Genomic DNA, 20,526 nt, shown 5'->3' on the forward strand with positions numbered 1-20,526 from the left:
TATTTGTAACCCTTTGCGGCGATGAAAAGAACAAGAGTCAACAAACGCCAAAAAGGGTTCATAAGTGATAAATCACAAGGTTGATATCTCGTAACGACGAAAGTACCGTATCTGGTGACTATAAGCCACTGTAGCACTGACTTACAGTAGCAAAGTGCAGGGCATGCACGTCATAGAAAGTCACTCGTAACCGACTCGAGCAGAGGAGGGGAGACTCGGTTTCAAGCTGGGCCCACGGATAATCCCCCTCCATCAGGTTGTCTCATAGTTTGGTTAGCATGGGTGATAATGCGTGAGCTTATGCAATTTGACAAGACATCCATGTATTCTCACAGTTGTAGCAGTGTAGGTAACCTGGAAACAACAGTAACTCTATACGATGAATCATTCGGTAAGACAGTGAAAAAAAAAAAAAAAGGCAAATAAATCCCCTGCCATCATGAGTGAGCTCTTGAGGAAGAGGAGGGAGGGGGAGGGGCAAGCTCCAGGGTTTTCGGTGGTGACTAAGCCTGTCCCATGAGCAAAGAATCGTGCCAGGGTTGGTGCCCTCTACGATCAACCCAATTTCCCATCTGTGCGGCCGTGACTGTGGCAATTGATCCATACCTTGCCTGGCAGCCGAGAGCTAAGCTGGGTAATTATCTCAAGCTCCCGTTAATGGACATGGAAGGACAAGATGCCCGCTCAGCAGACAGAATTTTAGCGGCCTATCGTGACCGAGCCCAACCCCTCCATGAGGGCCTGGAGCGCCTATTCCTTCAGCGGGTGGCAGAAAACAACTGTGTAGCGGGGTCCTCCTGAGCGGTTGCTGCCCCACCAAAAATGTGAAAAGCCCACTGTCCAAATTTTTTTTCTTTCGTGCTTTAGTGGGGATGCCCTCCGCTAAGTGGTGGACTGGGTGGTCCAACCTTGCTGCCCGTAGGCTTCTCGCCGAATGAATCTTGAGGTGCCCAAACCTACCTTACCTTACTCCTCCCCGCTCAAAACTCTTCCCTTTCTTCCCTCCCTCTTTCTCCTCCTCCAAACCTTCTCTCGCCAAAAGGGACGCATAAAGAGTGACAGTGGTTCTCCTCCGGAACTGTCTCTCTTCCATCGTCACTTGAATCGTTGCCTTCTTTCTCTTTGACGGCAATCGCTTCTTGCTTCTTCCCTTTTTCTGCGGCTCAGATCGCGGGGTGAAAACTTCAACCCCGCTCTGTTCCCACATCAACAACTTCGACTTTTGACATACACATAGTCAGGTCATCCAGACAATACCGCCAAGATGGTTAAGTAAGTAGCATCGAATCTATCATCGTCGACCTGTCGCCGGCATCACCTTTCGTCGTCGGCCTCATCACTATCTTGTCCTACACCATCTTCCATGATGGCATACCCCTTCAGCTGCACTATACCCCGCTCGGACTTAAGCCATCCGTCCTTATACGACCATGAGCTAACCGCGATGACTTCACTCACAATAGCTTCACGATCGACGAGATTCGGCAGCTTATGGACAAGCCTACCAATGTCCGTAACATGTCCGTTATTGCCCACGTCGACCACGGCAAGTCTACCCTGACCGACTCTCTTCTCGCCAAGGCCGGTATCATTTCCACCGCCAAGGCTGGTGATGCCCGAGCCACAGATACTCGTGCCGACGAACAGGAACGTGGTATCACCATCAAGTCTACTGCCATCTCTCTGTATGGTCAGCTTGGTGAAGACGACGACGTTGCCGACATTGTTGGCCAAAAGACCGACGGAAAGGACTTCTTGATCAACCTCATTGATTCTCCCGGTCACGTTGATTTCTCTTCTGAGGTTACCGCTGCTCTCCGTGTCACTGATGGTGCTCTTGTTGTCGTCGACACCGTCGAGGGTGTCTGTGTCCAGACTGAGACTGTCCTCCGACAGGCCCTTGGTGAGCGCATCAAGCCCGTCATCATCATCAACAAGGTCGACCGTGCCCTTCTCGAGCTTCAGGTCTCCAAGGAGGATCTGTACCAGTCCTTCTCCCGAACCATCGAGTCCGTCAACGTCATCATTTCTACCTACCTTGACAAATCCATTGGTGACATCCAGGTCTACCCCGACAAGGGTACCGTTGCCTTCGGTTCCGGTCTGCACGGCTGGGCTTTCACCGTCCGACAGTTCGCTGTCCGATACGCCAAGAAGTTCGGTGTTGATAAGAACAAGATGATGGAGCGTCTCTGGGGCGACAACTACTTCAACCCCAAGACCAAGAAGTGGACCAAGAACGGCACCTACGAGGGTAAGCAGCTCGAGCGTGCCTTCAACCAGTTCATCCTCGACCCCATCTTCAAGATCTTCTCCGCTGTTATGAACTTCAAGAAGGAGGAGACCGCCACTCTCCTCGAGAAGCTCAACCTTAAGCTCCCCGCTGAGGACCGTGAGAAGGAGGGCAAGCAGCTCCTCAAGGCTGTCATGCGAACCTTCCTTCCCGCTGCCGACTCTCTCCTCGAGATGATGATTCTCCACCTTCCTTCTCCCGCCACCGCCCAGAAGTACCGTGCTGAGACTCTGTACGAGGGTCCCCCCGATGACGAGGCCGCCATTGGTATCCGTGACTGTGACCCCAAGGGTCCTCTCATGCTTTACGTCTCTAAGATGGTGCCCACCTCCGATAAGGGTCGATTCTACGCCTTCGGTCGTGTCTTCTCCGGTACCGTCCGATCCGGTCTCAAGGTCCGCATCCAGGGTCCCAACTACGTCCCTGGCAAGAAGGAGGATCTCTTCATCAAGGCTATCCAGCGTACTGTCCTGATGATGGGTGGCAAGGTCGAGCCCATCGACGACATGCCTGCCGGTAACATTGTCGGTCTGGTCGGTATCGATCAGTTCCTTCTCAAGTCTGGTACCCTCACCACCAGCGAGACCGCCCACAACCTCAAGGTCATGAAGTTCTCCGTCTCCCCCGTCGTCCAGCGTTCCGTCCAGGTCAAGAACGCTCAGGATCTCCCCAAGCTTGTTGAGGGTCTCAAGCGTCTCTCCAAGTCCGATCCTTGTGTGTTGACCATGACCTCCGAGTCTGGTGAGCACGTTGTCGCCGGTGCCGGTGAGCTGCATCTCGAGATTTGCCTCAAGGATCTTGAGGAGGATCACGCCGGTGTTCCCCTGATCATCTCCGACCCCGTCGTCCAGTACCGTGAGACCGTTACTGCCAAGTCCAGCATTACTGCTCTGTCCAAGTCTCCCAACAAGCACAACCGTCTGTACATGGTTGCTGAGCCTATCGAGGAGGAGCTCTCTCTTGCCATCGAGGCTGGCAAGGTCAGCGCCCGTGACGATTTCAAGGCCCGTGCCCGTGTCCTTGCTGACGACTTCGGCTGGGATGTCACCGACGCCCGAAAGATCTGGACCTTCGGCCCTGACGGCACTGGTGCTAACCTGTTGGTCGACCAGACCAAGGCCGTTCAGTACCTCAACGAAATCAAGGACTCCGTTGTCTCCGGTTTCCAATGGGCCACCCGTGAGGGTCCCGTTGCTGAGGAGCCCATGCGATCTTGCCGCTTCAACATCCTCGATGTTACCCTCCACGCTGATGCTATTCACCGTGGTGGTGGTCAGATCATCCCCACTGCCCGTCGTGTCCTGTACGCCGCCTCTCTTCTCGCCGAGCCCGCTCTTCTCGAGCCCGTGTACCTTGTCGAGATTCAGGTCCCTGAGCAGGCCATGGGTGGTGTCTACGGTGTCCTTACCCGACGACGTGGTCACGTCTTCAGCGAGGAGCAGCGACCTGGTACTCCTCTGTTCAACATCAAGGCTTACCTCCCCATTCTCGAGTCTTTCGGCTTCAACGGAGATCTCCGACAGGCCACCTCCGGACAGGCTTTCCCCCAGTCCGTCTTCGACCACTGGCAGATCCTCCCCGGTGGCTCTCCCCTCGATTCCACCACCAAGGTCGGACAAATTGTCACCACCATGCGAAAGCGCAAGGGTGTCAAGGAGCTCGTTCCTGGTGTCGAGAATGTAAGTCTAATATCCGAGTCCGATGACCTAGGAGATATGCTAACATATCATGATAGTACTACGACAAGCTGTAAACGGCTTTTTTTTAATGCGCCGAACGAACCACGAAGCGTGCCGAGTTGGACACGCAAGATTAATCGGCTGATAACGAAGATTTGGGACGCATGTCAAATTCCACGGAGGAGCTCCTTGATGATCTCAGGAGCGGCATGCTGAGCGGAAACCAAAAGAAAAGTCGAGTGGCTGGGTTGAAGCTGAATGTCAAGGAGAAGCTCAATTCGGCTTTTATGTAGTTATGTCGTATCTGATGAGTTGAAACACGTTAGATTGAAGTTCATATGAAGCTCTTTGCTTGTTGTGAAGTCAAGACCAAGGTGTAAGATGACTTAGATTAGCAGGAAATTGCAGAAGTTCAGCGGCGAAACCCGAGAATTGCTTGCTATATGGGATGGTCAAAATTGACTTGAAATTCTGTTGACATTGAAGACGCGAGGAATATGAGTTGCTACCGGTAATTTCAAAGCTAAGTGAGTGAGTTCGACGTTGGTCTCATTGAAAAGTGGAGCGATTGGATGATATGGAGCTCTATTTTAACACCAGACTCCCTGTAACTATGTCATATCAGAGCTACCGAATTTTTGATAATTGATTAAAATATTCACACGAGCACTACCTTTCCTGACACTTGCCTAGCATCTCGAATTTTCCTTTTTGTTTGACCGTATTGAGACTTATTATATATCAAATTGATACCTGGGATCTTACTGCTTGGCCTGTTACAATACAACCAAAGGCCCCAACGGCCCAAGACCCAAAAAAATCAGCCTCCAACCTCAGAACATCAACCAAACATACCTACGTGCCTAATCTATCCTTGCTCTTTGTCTCGGGCGCATTCTGGCGGCTACTATTAACGGAGCGGTCGCGTTGTTCGAACAATGCTGTTCTCTGAAGAAGATGCGCCCCTGCTTAAGGCGTGGATAGTCAAGCGCATCGAGGATACGTCGGTAGCCTCATTTTCCCCATACGATGCTGGAACAGCTCGCAGTTTAAAGACTCCGCTAACATATAGAATAGCTCTGACGCCGACGCCGATGTCCTAGCCGAGTATGTTATTGCCCTTCTCAAGCACGATGGCGACGCAGACGCGGTACGGAAGCTATGCGAACAGGAGATTCCTGACTTTTTAAGCGAAGGTGCGCATTACTGCTCTCACTTTTAGGACGATTGTCCGCAGAAACTGACCGCAAATCCATTCCGCAGACCCCAAAGCTTTTCTCGACGACGTCTTCCAAGCAATCGCGTACAGATCCTACCTCCCAGGGGCTCCTCCAGCCCCAAAGATCGGAGTTGAACCAGTACAGCAACCTTTGGCCGACAGCACGACGCCAAATAGCTCAAGAAAGAGAGGTTTCTACGATCGCGAAGAATACGACCCGCAAGATGGATACGAAAGTTTCAACCGTGATGGGCGCGTGCAGAAGCAACCCCGTCGAGGTGGGCGTGGAGGCCGAGGCGACGACATGAGGGGAGGACGGCCTGGTGCACCCACGCATAATCTTCCTCCGCGACCCGACATGCCTTTCGATCCGAAAGTCATGGAGGCATTTCTGCAGATGGGTTCCATGGGGATGCCATATCCTGGCATGCCAAACTTCCCGCAACAAGGCTTTGGAGGTGGTAGGGGTCAACCCCGGAGAAGAGGTCGATGCCGTGATTTTGACACCAAGGGCTTCTGTTCGCGTGGGAGCACATGCCCATATGACCATGGCAACGAGTCGATATTCGTGCCCCCAGGTACCGACGCCGGTAAGTTTGGTATCACTCACTTGTGTTGTTTGCTCGTCTAATACGAGCCTTGATAGAGTACGACCCAAGTGATCCATTTGCCATGTTAGCAAACGCCCCAAATAGCATGAACCCTTGGACTTTCCCACCCGATGGGGGCCGAGGTGGTCGAGGGGGTCGTCGGAACCGTGGCGCTAAGAAGGGCGGTTCGAGAGCTCCTTTCTCCGCTGAAGGGCCTAACTATGACCGTACAAAGAGTACCATCGTTGTCGAAAACATCCCGGAAGAGTCCTTCAGCGAGGAGCAAGTGCGGGAGTTCTTCTCACAATTTGGCAATATCCAGGAGGTATCAATGCAGCCATACAAGCACCTCGCGATTGTTAAGTACGATAAATGGGGTTCGGCAAATGCAGCATATCAGTCACCTAAAGTGATATTCGACAACAGATTCGTCAAGGTATTTTGGTACAAAGACAAGATCGACACACTACCAGCATCGGCTCCTTTGCAAGGGGGCAATTGGTCGGGCGACCCAATGGCTGCAGAAGATGACGAGGTCCTACCAGAAATAGATATGGAAGAGTTCCAGCGAAAGCAAGAAGAAGAACAAAAGAAGCACCAAGAGCGCGAGGCTCAGCGCGCCAAGATAGAGCAAGAACGCCAGGAGGTAGTGAAGAAACATCAAGAACTCCTCGCCCGCCACCGAGAGGAAAACGAGAAGCTGCAGGCAAAACTCGCCAGTCAGAGAGGCGAGGACGGAGACGCCAATTCGTCGGGTACAAGTATGCTGCGCGCGAAGCTTGCGGCCCTCGAACAAGAGGCAAAGATGCTCGGTCTAGATCCCGATGCCGGGGAAGAATCAAACTCATCATGGGCTCCTCGAGGTGGGTATCGAGGTCGAGGCAGCTTTCGCGCTCGTGGACGAGGAAGAGGAAGCTTCAGGGGTCGTGGAGGAGGAAACATGCACGCAGCTTATGCGCAATACTCGATTGACAACCGGCCCAAAAAGCTCGCCATTACAGGTGTTGACTTTACAGCACCTAATAAGGATGAGATGCTACGTCATTTCCTCCTGGTACGTTTAAATTCTCTCCCTTTTCAGGTCTCATATCACTGACATACTAAACAGAACCTCGGCGAGTTTGAGTCTGTCGATACAGCTCCTGAAACCACACACGTCTCTTTCCAAGACCGTAAAACAGCAGAGAAGTTCTACTATAGTCTGAACGGCAAGGAACTGCCTGGCATTGAGGGACGTCTTGAGCTTGCGTGGGTGAATACACCTCTGCCGCCTGTCAAGACCCTTGGCAATGATGATGCGCCACGGCATGGTGTAGAGGACGATGCTATGGCGGACTTCGATGATCAGCCTAGACGGGAGAAGAGCGCAGAACCACAGCGGGAAGAGAGGGCGGTGAATATGGATTATGAAGTGGCTGAGGAAGATGCATGGTGAGAGCGGAGGAATTTAATTCGTAGCCCATTTGACGGCAATATCTTTTATCGTGTACAACACAATTCCAGCCTGGGTAGAAGAAAGGATAACGATGGACTTTGGACATTTCACTCAAGTCACTCAAAGGGTCGGTATGGGAGAGCGCAAAGTATCATCGTAGCCCAATATCGGGACTAGATATCAAGTCAATTGTTGGTTCCGAGCATCAGCAATGTCTAGCTGTTGCTTGAGTCCATCATGATAGCCAAACTTTGCCTTTAAATCTTTTCCACGTCCCCATCATCCACTCTCTGTATACTTTCTTCCCGTTCGTCGGGAAAGAAGAAAAGTAAAAAACATAGAAGGAAGAAATCAAATCCAGTCATGCATTCGTCCATCCATAAGGCCTTGCTGGCGGGGTATCGTTGAGATATAGAACAAGCAAAGCAAGCCCCCAAAACATAAAGTCGTCTGCGCCCGCCGAGTGATTTTTCGTATCTTGCGCCTTTTTAAAATGCTGCCCCCGTATCCCTGGTAACTTTTTGTTGAAAAAGACACCTTGGTGATGCTATTATACCCAAACCCGAAAATCAAAAAAAGAAATCAAAGGAACAAAAAAGCAGTGGTCGTTAAAGTTAGAGGAAGTGCACAGCAACGCCCCGATGATGCATACTTGCGATCACTCTGCAATCATAACAGAGATTTACTTTGGGCAAGATGCTGGGCATCTTGGTAAACCATCGCATCGGGTACCACTGCGCGAGAACATCTAGTTCGCAACTGCAGTCGCTGCAGTACCGTTGGCAATAGGTTCGGTATCTACGGCGCCATTACCTACAGACTCAGTCAAAGGAGTCGCAGGAGTGGTGAGGTCCTTGACCTCGAGGCCCTTCAGAAGCTCGAAGATGGTTTTGTTGTCGTGGAAATCGTTGTTCACTACCATTGTTAGCACGCTTTCAGAGTCGGTTTGGAACTTATTTACTCACCGATGTTGACGAGGTACCAGTCATTCATGACACCCTCAAGCAGAGCTCGGCTAGGCGAGCTCATGTCATAACAGTGAGCCCAATCGACACCCAGTCGGAATGCCTCGTCCTTCCATGCAAGGAAACTGATGCTCTCGACAATGGTTGGTTGCACAATCTCCTTTCCAGGGAAGACACCCCATGTCACTGCGTTGGGGCCATCAGATGTCACATTAGATCGGAGCTCGCCGTCCTTAGTCACAGCGTAGTAGGTCAGATCAGGGTGGTTCTCAATGCGAGTGATCATCTTGTCGAAGACATCAGGGTGCACCAGTAACTCAAGGTATGACTTCTGGTAGACATAACCGTTGTCAGGGCCCCAGCCGTGGACAGGGTGAGAAGACTTGACACCATTGACAGCAGGCTGGGAGTTCACAGTCAACAATCCTCGTTTGTTCAGCTCAATAAGCTCCTCTCGAATCTCGTCAGCCTCGGTGGTAAGAGGTGCCTCACTCCATGGCAGAGATTCGATCTCATTTTGGAGATATCGGACGAAAAGTTGAGCAATATCCTGAATGGTCTTGGGCTCGCCCCATTTCTTGCGATTGGCCTCGTTAGTACCAGTCAAACCAATGCCGTAAGCATCCAACTCTCCGAAAGCAGGAGAGCGAGAATCACCCCATCGACCGTTAGGGAACTCATCCCAATCCTGTGTGCGAATGACATAAGACTTGTTGCGGTTTCTCCAAAAGATGGGCCGAACATCCTCCTCGCGGCGGCCAAGTCCTTTGGACTGTTTCCAAGGGAGAGCCTGTTGAAGAGGACGCTCAGCGCAAGGAGCCCATTGGAGCTCCTCAAGTAACATGCGTGTAGCCTGGGCAAGGTTCATAGTATAGAAGTGAAGGTGGTGAATCCCGTTGGCGAGCAACTTTCGGCACATGTTGGCAACCAGGGTCTTTCCGATGTTTCTGACAGCAACATCGTCGTTCTTAACAGGCTCAAGTGCATCGAGCCATTCTTGAGGGATCTTGGCCTGCATATGGTTTGCTCGTCGAAGGAAGCTGGCATATGTAGCGATGGGCATGATACCGGGGAGGATAGGGATAGTGATGCCACGCTCACGAACACGCTTCACCCAGCGAATGAAGTTATCAGCATCATAGAACATCTGTGTGACGATGAAACTGGCGCCCATGTCAACCTTCTCCTTGAGATGGTCAAGTAGTTCGTCCTCATTCTTGTTGTCGTCGGAACCCTCAGGATAACCAGCAACACCGATGTCGAAGTGGTTGCCGTAGGTATCGCGGATGTGTTTGACGAGATCACGGGCATACTGGAAGCCTCCATCGGCAGCGGTCCACTTGTCTTGAGCTCGGGGGGGGTCACCACGTAGGGCCAGGATGTTGGTGCACCCAGCTTTGTACGCTTTAAGAAGGGCATCATTGACCTTCTCAACACCCATGTCAGTACAGGTCAGATGCATGCAAGTTTCGAGGCCGTAGACAGCTTGAGCCTGGAGTACCATCTCGCAAGTGAGCTCGGCAATTCTACCACCAGCACCCCATGTGATGTCGATGAACTTAGGACCTAGGTTATACATGCGATCCATACGGTCGTAAAGGTTCTGAACACCTTGGGCGGTCTTGGGAGGGAAGTACTCGAAAGAGAAGGAGGGCTGGCCGCTCCTCTCGGCGTCGTTGAGCATGTCCTTGATATGCATGGTGAAATCGGTTGACGAGGATTTGTTGGATTGTGTGGTTTATGACGAGCTTGTATTTGTATTTGACAAGAGAACAATGTTGATTCGTTACAAAGGAAGAGTTGGGCGTGATGGTCGTGGCGGGTCGAAGCTTGGATCGGAGAGCTGGAGTATGGGGAGATTGTGGGGGAGGGGAACTGTAACGACGACTGACAAGGAGTCCTATGTTAGCAATTTCAATTACAGATAAGAGAGGTATTGCGGCGATGCTGGTATAAACTAACGTTTATTGTATTGTTTGAAGCCCGGTTCTGAGGTTTTGCGCTGCAACTCCAGACGAGGCGGTGGAAACGATGATCTGTATTGACCTTTCGATTTCCCTCTCTCAATCTGTTGAACGAGAAGCAGCAGCAGGGGGTTAATAGTTTACGTAGTACCAGGATCCAACTTGACAAATGACAGTCAATTCTATTAGAAGAACGACGAGGAGGTTATATATTGAGTGATAGATGACGGGTAGAAAAGAGAAAGAGAAGAAAGAGAGAAGAAAGAAACCGAGTACCGACAGAAAAGCGTTCCACGTCGTTCCTTCCTTCTAACTGTCCAGGAAATTTCTCCTCTCCCCCGCCGACGGCCTCTAAGATGCCCCTCCTTCCTCCAGAAACTCCCCAGTGGGGTTCCGTTTTTACCTCCGATGCATGAATCGTGTCTGCTCATTGGCGGATGCAGATGCGTTCATTTGATCTCAGCGCCGTTCCCGGGCATCGGAAGCCGAGAGGCTCAGGGGAGCTCAGGGCATCGAACCAGTGAGGATGCCCCTGAAGCTGCCCCAGGCTAACGAAGTGAGCTTCCAAACGTTGCAGCTAAGACAAACGGATGAAATTTTTTAAGCTCAAGAACTCAGAGTCATAAATCGATGCTCACCTCCACTTGATAGAGTGGCCGTTGAATTGGTTTGTACTCGGCTGCGCCTCTTTTGATCGGTGAGAAACCCAGGACAATGGAGCGTGCGGTAACATCTGCAATGAGCCTGGAAACTGTGGACTTGATGGATTCTGTTTGGCTGAAGCAGTTCACGACATCCCACTCTGCTTCGACTTGCAGCTTGCGGTTTGCAGCCATCTTCCGAGAGGCCCTGCCAATGATCTCTATGTCTCCTCTCTCCCCCAACGTCAACGTCGAGGGTCCCCTGCTGCGGAGCAAGGGTCCAGCAAATGGACGAATCATCACCCGAGGACCTTTATAACCCCTCCGTCATGATGCTGAGCTACTAGTGGTGTCACTGTCAGACCGGTGAGTGAAAGGTCCAAAGACTTACTTTGACAATGACTGATTTAGGCATCAAACCTCCACCTCGATGTCAATTATTCTTCGGGTTAATCAAGGGGCTCGGATGATAACGTGTGAGGCTTATCGAGAAGAGTATTGGGTCTATGCGGATAGAAATCTCAGTTTAGCCTTGCGTTTATATGTTCACCGTTCGTTCTTGCTCAATTGACTTTAACGTCATCAAATTTATATGCATCGCTATTCTATATTTTACAAGTCTCATGAGAGTTTCCTAACATGGCTGTATGTCCCTCCTACCTACTAAGGTACTCAACAACAACTTCAGTGGCCTCATCATGATCCTCCAGTTGTAGCAGATGATGTACTTGCAGTCGGGCTCGAACCAGCACTTCCACATTTTAATAGCAGCGGCGGTGCTCCCCTTGCCCTTCGCCAGCGGTTACTCGTGCTGATGATACTATTGTCAAACAAAAACCACCACCTTTCAAACATAACCTGCCCAAGCTCCCAGTTACCTGGATCATATGGATCGTCACCATAAATTCTAACTCCCTCGGCCGTATCCTCAACATCATAGGCAAAGTTGACGATCGCCAGTGCACCCTGGGCTCGTGGTGGCCGTAACTCGTCGGGCAATGACAAGATGAAGATGGCGCGCTCTCTGACACCTGGCCAGGGCAGCAGGTCAAACACTGGATGGTGCGGTATCGCAACTTGTGATGGAGTAGGCTGCCATGATGGAGGTAGTAAAGATGCTGGAGTTGCGGTCCCTGTGTTGAATGCCGAGTTGCCCGCCAAGTCCCAAAGATCTGGCTTCAGGTTCAGACGGTCTGCTATACGCATAACAGCCTTGAGAAGTGTAAGCTGTAGTAGAGGTAGTTGATAACTATCAGGAAACGTCTGCCCTTCCGATGACGAGGGTGAAGAGCTGAGTGATGAAGAATCAATAAACATGGTCATATCGGTTCCGCCAAAATCTGCAGACAAGTCCTGATGAGTATTTGTTACTGAATCGTCCCTGGTATTGTCTTCGGATAAGTATTCGGGTACTGTATTTGGGTCTGGAAGAATAGACGCAAATGTCAAATCTTGGAGGGGGTCTCCGAGGGGGTTCCAAGATGTCAGATTGAGATCAAACCCAGCCAAGATGTCAGCATCTGTCGTGGGAGGGATTGACAGGTTGGATTCTGGAATTGTGGGTTCCAAATTGCTCTGCAGAGTCGGAATTTCATAGATATCGTCTTTTGATACTCTGTATTCGGAGTTTGGAGCTGTTTCGTCCTGAGGTTCGGAGTTTTGAGACCCATTGCTACCAGCTGACTTGGTCTTAAGACGATCTAGCCGTTTCTTTTCACCTATATGCCTGTCAGATCTCAAGCTTACTTGGTTGCAGGAAAATGAGGACTCACGATATCTTCTCTGTGCTAGAACATTCAAAACTCGTTTCCTCTCCGCGGCATCTTCATCAATGTTGGGAACATCAAGAGCAGGTGGCTTCTTATACGCTCGTTGCCGTGTCCGAGGGCGATTCGTCAACATTGCGGCTGGTTCTTTCATTCAGCTTTGTATTCTGGGAGCTTATGTATGTTAATTGAAGCAGATTTCAGTAATAGAGCCTGTCAGCTAAGAGAATAATGGAAAAGTTTCTCGGTCAAGAAGTGGTAGAAGCATGTTGCTTTTCAAGTCATAACGGATGGCGTTCGTGATCTCCACCAAGCATAACGCGTAGGAATAAGCTAGCCTATGCACTGTCTTAGCATAACAGATAACAGAAACCTCTAGCCCCGGCTAAAGCCCAGCGGCTATTCGGTATATCCCATCACAGCCGAGCTCAACATCTGGTGACTACTGTGCACTGAACACTGTGTAATAATCCCTAATGTTGGTCCGACTTCATGCTCAGTCCATGATATGTACCTGATTCCATACCAACTCTTTGCTCTTTATAATTTCGGACTGTCTTCTTTTCTTTCCATCAGCTCTGGTGTTTGAGAAATCTGTCACGGATACTCTACCTTAAAAAGTCATTATCTGTCCATTAGATAAGTGAGTAGTCAATTCGAGAACATTGCGTGAGTGGAAGGCGTACTTTTACACTTGGCAGAGAAAGCGCCCAGTGTTTCTTAGGTTTCGGCTTGCTTGTTAATCTTTGAACTTAGACAGAGTATCAAAAGGGGAATCGCCCTTTTTGTACGTTTCGATTTGCTTGAAACCCACTGTAGCATAACCTAGAAACATAACGTAAAAGCGCCTGAAAATGTCGATTGAATCAATAGTAGCTGTGTTATCTAAATAAGCAATTTCACCAAGAGAAATGCTATCAGAGCAGTCACGATATGACAATAAGAAACTGCTGTTTTGAAAGACTTGGAGTTCTCTCAGTCATGTCCTGCCATTAAACAGAGAATAAGAATACCTTGCGCCCAGCTCATGAACCTGGCTAATTCTACCGAAATACTTAGGCAATCTCTAATCTTGGTTTATGAAAACCCGTAAGTAATTATTGCGTATAAAAATGCCATCATTTTGTTTCTGAATTACTAGAATAAACATGTTGTACCAAGAATCTCTTTTGTTATTGTCATCATCGTTCGTTCTTTTGCGGCATGGAAGATGTTGGCTGCTGGCCGACCCAACTTCACCGCCTCCGAACTCGGGTTACCAAAGGCACAATGGTTCTCTGTGGTCCCTTACAATTGTCTAATGCAGTGTTGCTACAGAGACATTGATCGCCTCGTTGAATTGCGTGCAAGCTTGCTTTATAGTTGCACTATCTCGTATCTGTCTGCCTTCTTAGGACAACCCAAGAATCTTGAGGATCAACTGAGGCACATGACGATGTAAGGTACCATCTTACTCATTAAAATCCGAATTGGGGACCACGGCAGTGGCCTTGATGTAAGCAGAGTGGTTGAAGCTGATGCCGTGCAACCGGCAACGCCAGAGATAGCTGCTAGGTTAGTTGCGGCGGACGGCTGCATCGAATCATGCTGTGTATCCTAACAGAGTCTCTTTTCGTACCAAGATCGGTATTGACTCGAAGAAACCTACTTAGCTGACCGGATCCGCCTTTTCTTGCATTTCCTCCGAAGCCAAGGATGTGCTGGGTGAGAAGTGTAGCGCAACGGGCAGTTTCAAGCCAAATCCTCCGTCGTGAGAGAGAGACCGTATCACGCTGTTGCCCGTATATGCTACCAGGCATAAGAACACTCCTGTACACGGGATGAGGTGCCGGAGTCCGCTGTGACAGATATTGCCTAAACAGGCAATCATTGTGGAGTCTGTTCCGTCCGTCTCCGTTGCCGGCTCCGGGCCTCTGCTCCAAGGCCGATCACGTTGGATGATGAATATGCATAAACGTAAGTATGCTTCTATTTTAACACGGGTATACGAAAGATTGAGTTTCACAATGATCAAATGAAATCGAAGCTTGATTCTAAGCTGCGCCGACTCGTTTTCCCTGCCATCTACGTCAGGGACGGCCGATCAGCGATGCACGTTGGGCGATCCAGCGGCTTTCACGCGGTGGATGTTACAGGCATACGGCAAATTCTTGCATGAGAACAAATTAGATAACGTGGAATATGTCTTTGGCAAGCCAAAACCGGTACTTGGTGCGAGTTGCTTATATCCCGTGATGCAATGCGCAACGTGGGAGACTGAGGCGAGACCGCTATTCTGACAATTCCAGGCAACGGTTGAGCAGCAGATACGAGAGTTGCACAAGCTTCCCGAGGCCGGTAATACCGTTGACACAATCGTCTAGGAGGTCAGCCGCAGCTCCCATCTAGGCCCGGTTGTTTGTTTACTAGTGATGCAAGCCACCTGCAAGTTGACAGCATTTTTTGGACGCCCGATGGGCCGAATTTGTATCACGGGATGACCGATGACTCCCGAAGGTCTTTGACTGGGAGCTTGTTTATGAGCTGACGAGTTGACCGAGTATCTTGATCAACACAACACAAGCAATCAATACGGTCGGCAACGGGTGAGAATCTGGTACAATTGAATGAGTAGGCTCGGGTTGAAGCTGCAGCTGTATCGCATGAGCCAGTGTCATCACGAGGCTTTGCGTGTCATACGTAGCTTTGTCGTAAAGAATGAAACCAAAAAATCATCAATGGCTTGCCGTAACAAACTCTGATACATAAAAGGCTGTAACCCAGTCGTCAGCTGCTGTCAGTGCTCAATAAGCAATTCAGATTATCGAGAACTAAAACTTCTGATTACCCTCTTCCATCTTCATTCCTATCAACACTTACTCTCACCCAATCATCAGAATGAAGACATCTTTTGCACTTGCCGTCTTGTCGCTCTTCTATACGCACTGTCTCGCTGCCTCAGTTGACATGTGGTCTTCACCTCTCAAGGGGCGAGCTGCACTCAAGTACGAAGCCATCGAGCCTGAAGTTATTAAGGCTCGCCTTGGTACTACTCCTGACGAGAACAGTGAAGGGGGTCGAGAGTCTGGCATGGTATGATTGAATTGTTCCCAGCAGATTACATTTACTAAACACATCTCAGGTTTACTTCTGCCGTGAGGAGAACTGGGGAGCTCCATGTTTCGCCTATCGTCCTGAACTTGAATATACATGCAATGAGCTAGGCCCTGAGCTAAAGGGACATATCGGATCTGTTTTCATTGATCCTGGTATGATCTGCCGTCTAGCTGGGTATGTTATACTTACTCATATGTCCGTATACTACTAACAAAGCAAGATTCAACAATGATCGATGTGCCCCGATCAAAATATTTGCCTGGCCCGAGACCCAACACGGCTGGCCTGACCTATTCCATCAGAATGCCCCAGGAGGAGCTATGAATCTCGGAGCCGCAACAACACATTTCACATGCGCTGAGTGTACCAACTGCGTTGAGAAATCTGGATAAGACAGGCGGAATATGGGTGATTGATGGATGAAATGGAAGTTTGAGGAGGGATAGATGTCGTCCCGGGCATATCAAGCTTGAACAAGGGTAATCAAATTAATAAGCTCTAGTTAGAGCACTTCTTAGCTCATGAACTAGTAGTTATTGTCCTCAGTCTCCTCATTGAAGCTGGTCTATTGTGGTTGCCTCCACTGAATGCTTGTGATGCATATTGTCCTTACTCGATGGACTAGGAGTAATTAGAATTCAACATATTGCAAAATAATGTCAAACATTCTATCGAATTGGAAGGCTTCCGTAGCTCAGTTGGTTAGAGCGTCGTACTAATACTTCATTCCGAGTATCCGGTAATGCGAAGGTCTCAGGTTCAAGCCCTGGCGGGAGCAATCCCAGTGCCCTCCGGTTCGGTTTTTTGCTGTCTCTAAGTATCTATCTAGGTTGTTAGTTACCACGAGACAGTGATATCTTTTTGGTGTTTCTCCATATCACTTTCGGTCAAGGCTTTCTTAAAAGGCAAGCAGAAAACAACATTCACGGTTGCAGCTCCTCTGTTAGTTACCTATACTTATGTACTTGCCTTATATTTCTCATCTGCCGCACAGAGGTAGCAGTAACCCTATGATGGTCTAGCCATTGTTTTACTTACTCGACTAGATTTAGTTCAGTGTTATAAACCAAACTGTCAACTTTTACACTTCGTTTTCTTTTCCCATCTTCAACAACTCATCACCATTTGAGATTCACCACCCATCAGCTGATTTTATTAGTGATACATACGTCCTCACCATGAATGACACCTTTACACTTCCAGTCCGGTCCCGCCCTCTAGGCCTCAAGTTAGGGGATGCACCAGACTCCTACAGCAATAACACCATTTCAGGCACACAGCTGAGCGAACTTAATGTACCAAAAAGAGCACCTGTTACCCGGAAGAAACTCGAGGATCTGGAAAACATCAGGCCAGCAGCATCCTAGAGAGATTTCCGGCCAAATGGGCGACCTTTCCCCGAGGCTGAGGCACATACAAACCCGACCAGTCGAACGACCTCCAGACAAGATGCATTTCTTCAGAATGGAGCTTTACTACCACTTACCCACCGCGATCACTTTCGTGAAGAAGCACAGCTGAAAGATGCACCCGATGACCAAATCCGCAAACCATCAACGACTGATATTATTTCAGACCAACTCTCTATCCTACAAATGGTAAGAGATAACCTGAGACCTATGAGATCGCAAGCGCCCTCTCCACAGTCCGTACATAAAGCTCCAAGGAGCACATCTTCATCATACCATGACCAAGGTATTGGATTTAGAGATGTGCCATCACCGGCATCAGACACTCGCATGCCAAGTTTGGACTTGGGCGATTTGATGAAATATAGTCGCTTCAACGACCGGCTATCCGGTCTGAGATCTTCATCAAGTTCTTCTGTTGCTGCGAGAGTTATGAGTCAAGGAAGCACCCACAGGACAGGAGTCGATGAGGCAGCTGCTTTCGGGCACCTGCAACGACTACCCATCCAGTCCTACCACTACTTTGAGATTGTATCAAGTTCGGAAGACCTACAGTCAAATGTGACGCCTCCTCAGGAGACCATGGCGAGACAGCCTTCATTGGAAGACACTATCAGGCTTGAAGGGACTTACCCCCTGACACGGGTAAAGGCCCGAATCCAAACCCAAATTGATAGCCCAACAGAAAACCGGCACTCAGACAGTCCTAGTCCGCCAATCAAACCGCCACAGGTGGAAAGAAGAAGCAAGAGAAAATCTTCTGTCATGTCTCTTCGAAGCTTGACAGAGGGAGTGAAACGGTCTCGAGCCGGAGTTGAGAAACTGGCACACAATATTTGTCATAACAGCTGCAATAAACTTCGCCATGCCTATCAGAGTGTCAGGCGTCAACATAAAGAGCAGAGAAAACACCACTCGGCCTGGAAGACACTGCGCCGCAAACTTAGACCTGAGGATGCCAGCAAGCCTAAACATGAGAAAGAATCTGCGTCTTTCTCGATCGAGCAAGGCGGGCGTGGAACTAACTCTTGGTGGAAAGCCGGCGTAGAGAAGTATCACGCCCCTAAGTGGATGCGCTTTGGGAAATAGATTATAAATAACTTACATGGCAAATCGTTTGAGAAAATCAAGTTACAAACGGTATTAGTTTAGCATCACGAGGTGTTAGCTAGAGGAAAGTGTACATGGTCTAACAATCAAGTTTACCTCGGTAGCGATCATTCCGTGAACAATACATTTTTAGGAGCTGCGAGTTTGAAACAGTGGTTATTAAAATTGCCTTATAACATATATCGAAAGACAACAGCCGCTGATTTGCGTCTCCCAGAGCCAACGAGGCCTTCTTCCTCAACCTCGTCACCTCCCTGCCGACGCTCACTCTCAGCCCGGTCGAATTTACGATTTTGATACTTGAGATAAAAGCGAAGAGCATACGCTAGTATGGAGACCAGAAGCATAGCGATTGCACATGTGCTCATCCCAGGCGCATAATAGGGAGCATCTCGATCCGGATACAATCTGGTACCCACGAGCGGTCCGCACTGGCCAACGAGTTGGAGGAGAGCAAAGCCACCGCCTTGACGGCTCTGGCTGGCTTGGTTGTTGATGCTCCAAGTAATGATGAGAGTGACGACATTGAAAAAGCCTATAGCGGCAGGATATACGGCCATATAACGGATGAAATTAGGAAGATTAAGGGGTTTAGCCAAAGCCAGAATGGCGTAGCCACTTGATGAAGCGAGGGCGTGGAATATTAGAGGTACGGTGCGTGTGCGCAGACGATCAGACATGTGCGCTGTGAAGAGGACGATGACAAAAGCCGCCAAGTATGGGGGAGCACTGAGAGCTTGAGAGGTGATAGTATCGTGACCCATCTCAGTGAGTATCTTGGGGAGGAAGACGGGGAGAGAGGAGTACGCCATGTTGGTGAGGAAGAACATGGTTGCAGTGATCCACGCAACAGGGTCACGAAATATTGCTAGAACATCGCGACCTTTGAGACCAGACGAAGGCTTATTGTTTGTGGCCGTCGACTGCTCGCTGCGAAGGCGTAGATGGGCAACCTTTTTCTCACGCTTGGTCAAGTAAGGGGCTGTCTGTGGAGAGTCAGGAATGACGTTCCAGGCTACTACAGACGCGATGACGGATGGGAACCCCTCAATGATAAAGAGAAGACGCCAGGGAGCAATAGGGCCAAACTCAGCAAACTTAACAATGAGCCAGGCGAGCGTTGAAGCAAACGTCGTAGCCAAGGGTGCCGCTGCGACAGCTGTAAGCTTTTCTTCTTTGACATCCCAAAAGGGGATTACATACCAGATATGAAAATAGCAGTCCGGAATGCAAGCTCCTCTCGTTTGAAGAAGAAACTCAAGTAAAATGGAATCCCCGTGAAGCCAGCCTCTCCTATTCCAAGGACAGCGCGCAGCGCAATCAACATGGGATAAGACGTCGCGACAGCCTGAAGGGACGCCATGAGACCCCATGTCAGGACCACCATCGACACAAATATATGCGCCGGAATGAGCTTCCACAGAAGCGACATCCATTCAAAGGCAATGTAAGTAATGTAAAACGCCGTGAGGGCCCATTGGTACCATTCATCGCGGGGCGGGTCAGACTGGAGATCTTCGTCCATACCAGCTATACGAGCATTGCCGATATCTGGTTTTGTTAGTACATTGTTGTCGATCGCAAAGAGATAAAGGGGTCGTACTGGATCTGTCGACGAAGCTCAACATGTAAAGGAGAGCGACGAACAAGACAAGCTTGCGATCGAACTTCCTCCGCACGGCTTGTTCTTCATCAGGGGTATAGAGCTGGAAACTCGCCATAGAACCAGGACTTCGCGAGCGCTCTCCTACGAGAGGATGGTCTACATCCCCATCCTCTGCAGCTTCGGCATCCCATATCGCGCTGCCGTGTCTACCTCTACCCGTATTCCTCTCATGCAGCTCGTAAACATCACTTCCACTGCCAACGGCCGACCGAAGATCTTCGTCGTCGCTATCATCGAGCGAGGGCTCAGCGCCGGTTTGCGCAAACGCTTCGACCGACGCATTGGGGCCAGGCTCGGGCCGCGATAGGGCCATTTTATATGAGGCGGTTTCAAAGAACCGAAGGCGATGGGTAAGGAGACAATGGCCGGAGGCTAGATTGGACTCGGACTCGGACACGGGCCTCGAGGTTTAATATTGTCGAGGTTCGGTGGGCACAACGGTCTCGGGTTGGAGAGTTATTTGGAGACCATCAGGGACTCCAATCAATTGATACCATGAGTTGCATCCTTATTTGATGTAAGCGGGCTGTTAAACAGATCGAAGAGGGTAAGATAGAATTGGAGGTGTTGACTAAGTATGCTGGTAATCGAGTCGAGTTATTCGAGCCGCAAGCTGTCTTGCTTAACTTACACGTGACGCGCATCAACTCCTTGCATGACCATCCATACCTACCTGGTAAAGGAGCTTTACCC

At 49.7% G+C, this 20,526-nt stretch overlaps 7 protein-coding genes and 1 non-coding gene across 8 annotated transcripts; 5 read left to right on the forward strand and 3 right to left on the reverse strand.

Moving 5' to 3' along the window:
• Window positions 1-822: 822 nt before the first annotated feature.
• Window positions 823-4,309, forward strand: FOBCDRAFT_221167 (P-loop containing nucleoside triphosphate hydrolase protein). Its single transcript, XM_031178900.3, has 3 exons — window positions 823-1,272; window positions 1,464-3,972; window positions 4,029-4,309. The coding sequence occupies exons 1-3, from the start codon at window positions 1,265-1,267 to the stop codon at window positions 4,044-4,046; spliced, it is 2,535 nt and encodes an 844-aa protein (XP_031044787.3). The 5' UTR covers window positions 823-1,264; the 3' UTR covers window positions 4,047-4,309.
• Window positions 4,310-4,816: 507 nt separating this feature from the next.
• Window positions 4,817-7,320, forward strand: FOBCDRAFT_30378 (uncharacterized protein). Its single transcript, XM_031178899.3, has 5 exons — window positions 4,817-4,975; window positions 5,050-5,168; window positions 5,236-5,781; window positions 5,838-6,835; window positions 6,890-7,320. The coding sequence occupies exons 1-5, from the start codon at window positions 4,911-4,913 to the stop codon at window positions 7,214-7,216; spliced, it is 2,055 nt and encodes a 684-aa protein (XP_031044786.2). The 5' UTR covers window positions 4,817-4,910; the 3' UTR covers window positions 7,217-7,320.
• Window positions 7,321-7,947: 627 nt separating this feature from the next.
• On the reverse strand, window positions 7,948-10,041 carry FOBCDRAFT_30386 (methylenetetrahydrofolate reductase-domain-containing protein). The gene is made up of 2 exons (XM_031178898.3): window positions 8,182-10,041; window positions 7,948-8,131 (listed from the first exon to the last, which is right to left on the reverse strand). Exons 1-2 carry the CDS (start codon window positions 9,878-9,880, stop codon window positions 7,965-7,967), a joined length of 1,866 nt encoding a protein of 621 aa, XP_031044785.1. The 5' UTR covers window positions 9,881-10,041; the 3' UTR covers window positions 7,948-7,964.
• Window positions 10,042-11,482: 1,441 nt separating this feature from the next.
• Window positions 11,483-12,688, reverse strand: FOBCDRAFT_291982 (uncharacterized protein; the record flags this gene model as incomplete). Its single annotated transcript, XM_031178897.2, has 2 exons — window positions 11,483-12,504; window positions 12,559-12,688. The coding sequence occupies 2 exons, from the start codon at window positions 12,686-12,688 to the stop codon at window positions 11,483-11,485; spliced, it is 1,152 nt and encodes a 383-aa protein (XP_031044784.2).
• Window positions 12,689-15,316: 2,628 nt separating this feature from the next.
• Window positions 15,317-16,180, forward strand: FOBCDRAFT_318418 (uncharacterized protein). Its single transcript, XM_031178896.3, has 3 exons — window positions 15,317-15,624; window positions 15,674-15,822; window positions 15,869-16,180. Exons 1-3 carry the CDS (start codon window positions 15,430-15,432, stop codon window positions 16,038-16,040), a joined length of 516 nt encoding a protein of 171 aa, XP_031044783.2. The 5' UTR covers window positions 15,317-15,429; the 3' UTR covers window positions 16,041-16,180.
• Window positions 16,181-16,331: 151 nt separating this feature from the next.
• On the forward strand, window positions 16,332-16,426 carry FOBCDRAFT_t95. Its single transcript has one exon. It is a non-coding gene; the product is annotated as a tRNA-Ile (tRNA).
• A 400-nt stretch (window positions 16,427-16,826) lies between these two features.
• Window positions 16,827-18,268, forward strand: FOBCDRAFT_291987 (uncharacterized protein; the record flags this gene model as incomplete). Its single annotated transcript, XM_059611790.1, has 2 exons — window positions 16,827-16,943; window positions 17,112-18,268. 2 exons carry the CDS (start codon window positions 16,827-16,829, stop codon window positions 18,144-18,146), a joined length of 1,152 nt encoding a protein of 383 aa, XP_059464692.1. The 3' UTR covers window positions 18,147-18,268.
• Window positions 18,269-18,337: 69 nt separating this feature from the next.
• FOBCDRAFT_259792 (major facilitator superfamily domain-containing protein) lies at window positions 18,338-20,405 on the reverse strand (the record flags this gene model as incomplete). The annotated part of the gene is made up of 3 exons (XM_059611249.1): window positions 19,771-20,405; window positions 19,371-19,718; window positions 18,338-19,326 (listed from the first exon to the last, which is right to left on the reverse strand). Exons 1-3 carry the CDS (start codon window positions 20,144-20,146, stop codon window positions 18,338-18,340), a joined length of 1,713 nt encoding a protein of 570 aa, XP_059464693.1. The 5' UTR covers window positions 20,147-20,405.
• Between the last annotated feature and the right edge of the window lie 121 nt (window positions 20,406-20,526).

The sequence above is a fragment of the Fusarium oxysporum genome, chromosome IV, assembly GCF_013085055.1.
Source record: "Fusarium oxysporum Fo47 chromosome IV, complete sequence".
In the NCBI taxonomy this organism is placed as follows: Eukaryota; Fungi; Ascomycota; class Sordariomycetes; order Hypocreales; family Nectriaceae; genus Fusarium; species Fusarium oxysporum.

Excerpts from the sequence above, each read along its gene's own strand:
- FOBCDRAFT_30378 (XM_031178899.3), top strand. The coding sequence starts at position 4,911 with ATGCTGTTCTCTGAAGAAGATGCGCCCCTGCTTAAGGCGTGGATAGTC. Across the intron at positions 5,782-5,837 it reads GCCCCCAGGTACCGACGCCG|AGTACGACCCAAGTGATCCA; the intron begins GTAAGTTTGGTA and ends GAGCCTTGATAG. Across the intron at positions 6,836-6,889 it reads TGCTACGTCATTTCCTCCTG|AACCTCGGCGAGTTTGAGTC; the intron begins GTACGTTTAAAT and ends CATACTAAACAG.
- FOBCDRAFT_30386 (XM_031178898.3), bottom strand. The coding sequence starts at position 9,880 with ATGCATATCAAGGACATGCTCAACGACGCCGAGAGGAGCGGCCAGCCC. Across the intron at positions 8,132-8,181 it reads CTGGTACCTCGTCAACATCG|TGAACAACGATTTCCACGAC; the intron begins GTGAGTAAATAA and ends TAACAATGGTAG.
- FOBCDRAFT_318418 (XM_031178896.3), top strand. The coding sequence starts at position 15,430 with ATGAAGACATCTTTTGCACTTGCCGTCTTGTCGCTCTTCTATACGCAC. Across the intron at positions 15,625-15,673 it reads GGGGTCGAGAGTCTGGCATG|GTTTACTTCTGCCGTGAGGA; the intron begins GTATGATTGAAT and ends AACACATCTCAG. Across the intron at positions 15,823-15,868 it reads ATGATCTGCCGTCTAGCTGG|ATTCAACAATGATCGATGTG; the intron begins GTATGTTATACT and ends TAACAAAGCAAG.